Source organism: Phragmites australis, chromosome 11 (assembly GCF_958298935.1).
Source record: "Phragmites australis chromosome 11, lpPhrAust1.1, whole genome shotgun sequence".
NCBI lineage: Eukaryota > Viridiplantae > Streptophyta > Magnoliopsida > Poales > Poaceae > Phragmites > Phragmites australis.
In genome coordinates this window covers 29,938,006-29,946,890 of record NC_084931.1, presented here as the reverse complement: position 1 = coordinate 29,946,890, position 8,885 = coordinate 29,938,006, and the positions used below count along the sequence as shown (strand labels likewise).

At 41.7% G+C, this 8,885-nt stretch overlaps 2 protein-coding genes across 6 annotated transcripts; both read left to right on the top strand.

Annotated features, from left to right (window-relative positions):
• The first annotated feature begins 216 nt into the window (after positions 1–216).
• LOC133885318 (uncharacterized) lies at positions 217–3,955 on the top strand. 5 transcript variants are annotated; one of them, XM_062325009.1, is made up of 10 exons: positions 274–413; positions 930–1,011; positions 1,179–1,341; positions 2,324–2,412; positions 2,504–2,639; positions 2,743–2,817; positions 2,942–3,063; positions 3,159–3,234; positions 3,437–3,496; positions 3,570–3,955. In XM_062325009.1, exons 3-10 carry the CDS (start codon positions 1,204–1,206, stop codon positions 3,702–3,704), a joined length of 831 nt encoding a protein of 276 aa, XP_062180993.1. In that variant the 5' UTR covers positions 274–413; positions 930–1,011; positions 1,179–1,203; the 3' UTR covers positions 3,705–3,955. The 5 variants fall into 5 exon arrangements, with proteins under 5 accessions (XP_062180998.1, XP_062180993.1, XP_062180994.1 ...); XM_062325014.1 differs by lacking the exon at positions 930–1,011 and having other exon boundaries at positions 217–413; XM_062325010.1 differs by lacking the exons at positions 274–413; positions 930–1,011 and adding an exon at positions 420–589.
• Positions 3,956–4,079: 124 nt separating this feature from the next.
• On the top strand, positions 4,080–6,270 carry LOC133885317 (probable aspartyl protease At4g16563). The gene has a single exon (XM_062325008.1). It carries the CDS (start codon positions 4,837–4,839, stop codon positions 6,268–6,270), a length of 1,434 nt encoding a protein of 477 aa, XP_062180992.1. The 5' UTR covers positions 4,080–4,836.
• The last annotated feature ends 2,615 nt before the right edge of the window (positions 6,271–8,885 follow it).

The window sequence follows — 8,885 nt, the reverse complement described above, 5'->3', positions numbered from 1 at the left end:
TCGCATATATGGAATTATCTTAGAACCCTTCTAGTTACATTTGGTAGCATATCGGAGTGGGGAGGACATGGCAGTGGATCAGATGCTATATTTGCGAAAAATAAATTAAAAGACGTTTTGAAAAGAGAAAATAAAATCCAAAGCCACTTCCAGCCTTTTTTTTCTTCTTTTTTGCATTTTTTTCTTTTTTCTACTCATGTGCCATACATATTCCTTCCGTTTGCATCTTCCAGTACGTTCTCCTTCCTTTCCCCCGATACCCACGGAACAAGAAACAGCGACGAGACTAAAGCAAGAGGAGGAGCGAACGAATCAGCAGCCTCCAATCCAATCCGGTTGCTTCTTCTCCAACCCAACCGCAACGCCCTTGGCAATATCCGGAGCCCCCTCGTCCGCAGCCGCACCACTCGCAGGTATCGATGCCATTCTCGCCCCTTCCTCCCACCTCTCCGCTTGTTCAGCCGCTCATTCGCCTGGCGGATTGAGCCCTCCGGTTTGGTCTGATCCGGCGCCCTGAAGGATAGGAGAGAGCCGATCTTGGTGCCGTGGGGTGACCCCCGTCGTGGGTTTCGTTATTTTGGCAGTTTTAGTGAGTTAATCATTTGAGAAATGGAATGGATGAGAGCGATGTTTCTTTCATCCTTTGTGCTATTGCGTTTGATCTTAGTTATAAATTTTGTGCATAAAGTTTACGCTTTTTCAATCCCAACCAGTCCATGCGGTATGCACCGGATGGATGTTTGCTATTGCTTAGTTGGATGGAACAGTCGGTGTGCTGTTATTGTTTTGGGTTAAATTGCAATGGTTCCTCGGTAAAAAAAAGTAAGTACCATCTAGAGATAGTGTATATATGCAGCTGATATTGATAAATGATGAAAGGGTGCATATCCAGTGAAAACGCACTGATTATTGCAAATATGTGAAAATAGGTGAATGGGTCACCCATATTCCGATATAGAACATTTTCACGGGATATGTGTCCATGGTGAAAACCCAACTTGATTGAAACAGGTTCCCCCTTTGTCTTGTTGCACCAACAATTCCCCATTTCATTGGTTGCTTTTGTATGATCATGTTGCCTATGGGATCCTAGATACCGTGGCGTTTATTATTCAGTATTATTCAAATCTTTATATTATCAACTCAACTAACATACCTCTCCTTGAATGTTTCATTAGGTGTTGGATTGATCGGTATCAGATTATGGATTTGCCTGTGAATCCGATCATGGCAGCTAAAGCCTATAAGTACAAAGCAGAACTACTTCTTAAGGACTACCTGCTAGCAGATTCATATGTCCTATATGCTGCTGTGCTCGGGGGGATCCTGATGTGCAAGTTGGTACTGTAATTTACTTACCCCCACTTCCTGTCAAGTATTATCACCAGTCTTCCTGTGCATTAACATGCTCGCATATTTGTATATGTAGATTGGAGCAAGCAAAAGATATGCTAAACTTGATAGACCTCCCCGTGTAGTTTTACTGTTTGGGTTTAATCTAGAGCCTTAGTTTCATTACGTGAATCAGCAAAAGGTTTTCAAAGGTTTCTAGGCCTTCTGCGTGTGACAACTTGGACAAATCTTATTTCTCCTGTCTAATCCTGATCTGCAATGATGCCACACAAGGGAGCGTAGGTGAGGCTTTAGTAGTTACTTTTATGTGAAAGGTAGCCTCAAGAAAGAATGCCTTAATGGTATTATGACTTGGGTTTAATCTTTGTTATTCTTTGTAGATTGATCTCAATTCATACTCAGCTGAGCTCAACTGAGAAGCAGTTTAAAAGTGTAGCATGCCATGGTTGAGCTAACTCTATGTAAAAAAAAAAAAATCTTTTAAAAGAGTGCTTCAACATAACAGTTTGATGCAATTTTCTAGAATATGGATGATAACTGCATAGCTTTGCATTAATAAGGGGCAAAAGAAGTATAAGGATACTGAATACAGCACAAGGCTATTGTGGACAAAGGAGGAAACATGTTTCAATCTAGTGAAACTATGAGATGTTGTGGTCTAAGTCTCCACCAAGTAACCAACAACCCATAGACAATCCAGAGCACAGCTTAGCTAAAAGATGACTCAAATTCACCGCCACCAGCTGTAGTGTTGTTTCCAAATATACCAAATGACCAGAATCACTGGGGAGTCGAAATGTCTCCTGAGATCCAACAGTATGATGCTGATATCAAGCACAATTTCTGACATTGCATCTGCTGATGTTGCATTCTTCAATGGAACTTTCCGATGATCCATAATTTCATATAATATACCAAAGTCCCATCATTGTAATTATTTCTTGACTATTGTTTGTTTTTACTGGTTCAGTCCTATGACATAACACATATGATCAGTTCTGTCTACTTCAAAGGTTATGCTTCTCTTACAAAGATGCAAAAGATTGAATGGAACAATAGGTGAGATTAGTTTTACAATTTTATTTCCAGCAGCATCCTATCTTATCTATAAGTTTCTGATGATACTCGCTCTGATCCTTTTCTGTTCCAGGGGAATGTCCACTGTCCATGCAATATACATTACAATTATGTCGGCATACCTAGTCTTCTTGTCGGGTTTGTTCTCTGATAACCTGGATGGACCAATAACATTTCGGAGTTCACACCTCTCCAATTTAACATTAGGGGTATGCGGTTGCTTTTTTTCATGTGATAGTAGACAACTTTCTTGTTTGACATATATTTGTTTTGTTCCCTTGCCTCATATGAGTCGAATCTCATGTTTACCAGGTCTCTGTTGGGTACTTCATTGCAGATCTTGCCATGATATTTTGGTTTTACCCTTCCCTTGGTGGAATGGAGTATGTAAGTAAACATGCTACATCGTAGCCCATCCACCCCCCTTCCTTCCCTCGTTCTACCTAGGCCTTCAACCCCTGTAGATTGCATTGTCTGTCTGTAACATGTACTCCTGGCGTTCTATTATCAGGTTATCCACCACATGCTGTCACTTGTTTGTGTTGTATATGCTATGCTTTCTGGGGAAGGACAATTATACATATACATGGTTCTCATCTCTGAGACTACCACACCAGGAATCAACCTACGATGGCAAGTGAATAACTTAAAAGTTTAAACAAAATGTTGTTTGGATTTTTTGTCATCTTCCAATCCATCTGAGCTGCCGTTCGACCTGTGTCATCAAGGTTCCTTGATGTGGCCGGAATGAAAACGTCCAAAGCATACCTTCTCAACGGAGTTGCGATGTTTGTTACCTGGCTGGTAAGCATAAAATACTTTGCTTGTCATTTTTTATACAATATCAGAGCAGATTCTGTCAGTTGTAAGTTGTAAACTAGGACAGTAACTTTAACTGGATGCACATTTTGTTGGCCTAATCAATATGATGGATTTTTGTTATAAATATTTGTTGGAGCTCATTGTACCTTGGTGTGCTAACGCTGGAACAAGTGCCTTTATGCAGGTGGCTAGGATAATTCTGTTCATCTACTTGTTTTATCACATCCTTATAAACTACGATCAGGTACTTGGTGGTTTTAATGAATTCAATATACAACCACACATATATTTCTAAGTCGATGCCTTTTTATTAACAGGTTAAGCAGATGGACACCCTTGGTTGTCTTCTGGTATCTATTGCCCCCACCATACTATTCGTAATGAATGCAGTATGGTTTTCCAAGATCTTAAGAGGTCTCAAGAAGACACTGGCCAAGAGGCATGTTGAGTAGGGGAATGTGCATTCATGTACAGCCACGACTATTTACTCATCTGTGCATTCACTTACAGCTATGTACAGTTTTTCAGTAGTCACTAACAATTCAACTTATTCGTTGCGATCCAGATTAATGTTTGACTGTTCAACTCTTTTTTTTTTGTGGATGCTCTATTGATTTGTCTATATGTTTGGTATACTTTTAATTGTACTTTCAGCTGTAAAACAATGCTTTTTATATTTGATTTGTCCGGGAACTATAGTTTACCCATGTTTCAGCCACGCTTTTGCCCTTTGCCATTAATTTTGACCATCATTGACAAAGAAAGGCCATGAACTTAACAAGGGTACTTCTTTTCATTTAGTTTAACTCCTTTATTCTTGAGACTATTCTTTTAGTCTCCTTGTTAGTCAGAATTGGTCAAAATTCATAGCAAATTGATGTGAAGTTCGGCATGCATCAAGGCTTAAGTTCTTGAATGTCTAAGCTGGAGATATTGGAATTCGAAACCAAGAAAGCTTTTACAAAAGTTTCTAGTGTGCACATGTTTCATTAGTTCTCTCTTGAAATTATAGAGACCATTTGTGGGTTCCAACATGTAAAGGAAATCTGAAAAGGAAGAAGGCCTGAAGTTCAGTATATAACCCCATTTCTAGTACAATCAACAAAAGCAAACGGCCTGTGGAATTGGCCTTGCTCTGTCTTAACAAAGACAAATGGATGAACTAAAGGTTGCAGGTGTCACAAGTGAATTAAAATACTATGATCCCTCTGAGATACCAGCTAATGAGATGCTTGGAAAGTGCCTTCTTGACATCAAAAGCACTTCCTTTTATGTGAGTTATGTTGGAAATGCAATGCAAAACCCGCTACAAACACTGAAGTAGTTAATCTACCACCAGTTTTAATGCTGGATGCGTTTAGCTCCTGCCCACTACCTGAACATCTTATTTGGCATCAGTAACCCTACATTAGTAAACATATATCATCAGCATCATTGAGTGCCTCTGATCACTTGCATTACTTTTTTTAGAGTAATTGCTTGCATTATTAGTTGTGAACTTATTTCTTATTGATGTACACAACTTTCTAAGGCTTATAAGTAGTCCTAATTCTCCTCTTCTGCTACATCAGACTACCACACAATATGCATCCTTCCATTCACATATGTACCATTCTTCTTTGCATCATATCCAGCTTGTTCCATTCCCATGCAGAAGATAGCAAACCCCAGACCATGGGCAGTGTGGTTCTTGGTCTTTGCCATGTTAGATCTCTATTTACTCCATCCATGGGGATACTAAACTCCACAAAAAATGACTTCTTGGACATCATAGAACCAGTAACAGCATACACAGATGGCTACTTGCTGTCCTTAAACCTTGGCACACCCCCACAGGTCTTCCAAGTGTACTTGGACACAGGGAGTGACCTCACTTGGGTCCCCTGTGGCACCAGCAGCTATGAGTGCATGGAGTGTGGCAATGAGCATGGCACCTCTAAGCCAACTCCAACCTTCTCCCCATCCCAGTCCTCTTCAAACACAAGGGACCTCTGCGGCAGCCGCTTCTGCGTCGACATCCACAGTTCCGACAACAGGTACGACCCTTGCGCAGCAGCGGGGTGCTCCATCCCTGCCTTCACAAGCGGTTTGTGCCCTAGAGCTTGCCCTTCCTTCTCCTACACTTATGGTGGTGGAGCACTAGTCATGGGTTCCCTTGCAAGAGATGTTGTAACACTCCATGGAAGCATGGATGGCACTGGTCCTGTCCCAGTGGAGTTCCCTGGCTTCTGCTTTGGCTGTGTGGGCAGCTCCATCAGGGAGCCGATTGGCATTGCCGGGTTCGGCAAGGGCACGCTTTCCTTGCCATCCCAGCTAGGGTTCCTGGGCAAGGGCTTCTCCCATTGCTTCCTCGGTTTTCGGTTCGCAAGGAACCCTAACATCACCAGCCCTCTGGTGATGGGTGATCTCGCGCTGTCGGCGACGGACGGCTTCCTCTTCACCCCGATGCTGAAGAGCATCACGTACCCAAATTTCTACTACATTGGCCTGGAGGGTGTTAGCCTAGGAGATGATGGCGCGGCCGCCATGGCCGCTGCTCCTCCCAGCTTGATCGGCATTGATCCCGAAGGCAATGGTGGGGTGATCGTCGACACCGGGACGACATACACTCACCTCCCGGGTCCATTCTACGCGTCGATCATGTCATCCCTCAGCTCGATCGTGCCGTATGACAGGTCATACGACCTTGAGACGAGGACGGGGTTTGATCTCTGCTTCAAGATCCCGTGCCCGCACGCTCCGTGCACGGAGGACGAGCTGCCGCCGATAAGCCTCCACTTCCTCGGCGACGTCAAGCTCACGCTGCCCAAGCAAAGCTGCTACTACGCGGTGACCGCGCCCAAGGACTCGGTGGTGGTGAAGTGCTTGCTGTTCCAGAGGATGGACGACGGCGACGGCAACACGAGTGGGCCAGGAGCAGTTCTTGGGAGCTTCCAGATGCAGAACTTGGAAGTCGTCTATGATCTGGAGATGGGGAGGGTCGGGTTCCAGCCAAGGGATTGTGCCCTTCACGCCTAGTGATGCTAGGTATGCATCAACTTGTACTGCATATGGTTGTATAAGTTTGACGTGATGATAAGAAATAATAAAGCTTTTGCTATAAAAAAAATGGTTTGTGATCTTTTCAGTGCACAGTCAATTCATGTGTCAGGTGTTGCAACTTTTTTTGAATAATATTATTTTATTGATTTTTTTTTAAAATAATATCCAAAATTTGATATTTGTATAAATAAGTACACGTAGGCATGTGGAGTGTTTAGAGCATCTCCAATCAACTACTCATATTTGACCTCTTATTCCTCTTATTTAGGGGCTTCTCATCCAGATTTTATTCCCTACTTCTCGGCGTGTTCCAACCGACTCCTTATATTTAACCCCCTATATTCGAATCACCTCTATTTTATTAATATCTGGTAACTCTCTCTCCCCTCTCTCTCCCTCTCTCTCCCGACGCCGGCCAGAGCTCCCTCTCTCTCCCCGCTCCTTCTCTCTCCCCGACCTCCCTCTCCTCGAGCTCCCTCTCTCCACGCCTCCACGGCACGGGCGGGCGGGTGAGGGGGCGACGACGCAGCATGGGCGGGCGAGCGGGTGCGGGGAAGCGCGGGTGGGCAGGTGCGGGGTAGTGCAGCAGCGCGGGAGGGGCCGTGCGCGGGCGCGGCGGTGCGAGTGAGGGGCCGGATGAGGAGCCCCTAGATGTAGGAGGTGAGGGAGGAGATTTAAGGGCTCCTCAAATAAAGGGGGGCGGATAGGGCGTCGGTTGGAGACCAATTTTCATCATTTTTTCCTTAAATATAGGATAGGGGGTGGGAAGAGGACTCGGTTGGAGATGCTCTTACTAGGGATCTATCGGCACTTCACATGCCAACATGCTACATACAGTGGGTTCTAAGGTCTGTCGGCACTCCGCGTACCAACAAATCATGTGTCTCGTAGACAATATTTAAATAAAAAATCATAAATTTTTTCATATAATTTCGGATGAAGATGATCTTATTATAAAAATTATACATATCAATAATATCTATTACTTTATAATTGAACGATATCTATTAATTTATAATTGAATACTTTTACATTTGAATATGTTTAGATATCTAAAAAATAGCTAGAAATTTCAGATCTAGTTTTTCAAATCTAAAATTTATAACTATTTTTTGGCATATTCAAATGGAAGTGTACAATTGTAAAGTTATAGATACCATTGATAGATATAATTTTTATATAAAGATCATCTTCTTCTAAAATCAAGTAAAAAAAGTATACTTTTTTTCTAATATCATTTGCGGACACATGACATGTCAGCACACGAAGTGCCAATAGACTACAGGCAGGTACCTACTTCTACAAATATCAAAATTTAAGTATTATTTTATTAATTTTTTAATAAAATAATATTATGTTTTAAAAAGTTCGCAGGCAAGGCATCTGAGTTGAGCCGTACTATACTACTATATGCAATAAAAAGTCAAGTAGCCGTACCATGTCACTACTCTAGCAGAAAAAGAAATCTCCAGTGGGGAGTTCGGTTATGACGACAAAGCAAGTGGCACTGAACGGAAAATTGCTACTTTTCTTTTCAGATGCAAATAAAAGGCACTTCGTGTAATGGAATTGTGGTAAAGCCATACTTTTCTGAATTCCTGGTTTGGTCGAAGTGTTGCCTGATCAGCTTAAGGTACAATGGATAATGCAAACTGTTCATACTTTATGAAGTGTTGATGGTGGTTCATATGCAGGGGCAAATAATGTAATCAGAATCCTCCGCCCAAACATTATTCAAAGTTCAGAGCTGAATTTGGATCTTGACATAAATATTAAACACAATAATATCAAGCATAAACTCAAGATATGAAGATATGAATGCATCGTAGAAGCACTACCGAACGAATACGTTAAGAGTAATGTTGTATTTTGATTTTTGATAGGATCAAAAAAAGAAAATTATCTGCTAATTTTTTTCCTAATTTTTTTATTTTTATTAGTAAAATGATTCTCATAACTGAAATCAGTAATGAGATAGGAAGGCTAGAGGATGAGAATGGATGACAAGAGTGAGTAAATTTTTCGAATTTTCTGGGTTTTTATTAGATTGTAGGATAGTAGAGGGAAGAAATGACACAATAAACAACTTGTATTTTATATAGTAGATAAAAAAGACCGAATTTGGGCATTATCCATTTAATGAAAAATTTGAAACTTTTGCACGGCATTGCAAGCAAGTGGTTATAGTATAGGGTGAGTATTCCCGCCTGTCACCACGGTTCGAAAATTTGTCGGTAACCAACCAAAATTCGCGATAACCGCACATATCGGTCCAGCTCGGTTTCAAAATTCGAGCGGTAACCGAATTTGAATTCAAAAAATTCAAACCAATTTTGATAATCTCAAAAAATCTAAAAGAAATTCCATAAAAAAAAACTAGAGCTAATTTGAAGAGTATTTGTGCAAACAAAATTCGAAACAAATCTCATTTACAACTCCAAATTGTCGATCAAAGTGCATAATTCGGTTAAATGGGCCGACATGTGATATGGGTCGAATGCACAGTATTACGCGGCCCGTTTCGGCCCACGTGGAATGGATAAGGTTGCCGATGGTGTGGATAGCGCTGTGCATAGTAGAGATTCCCCACG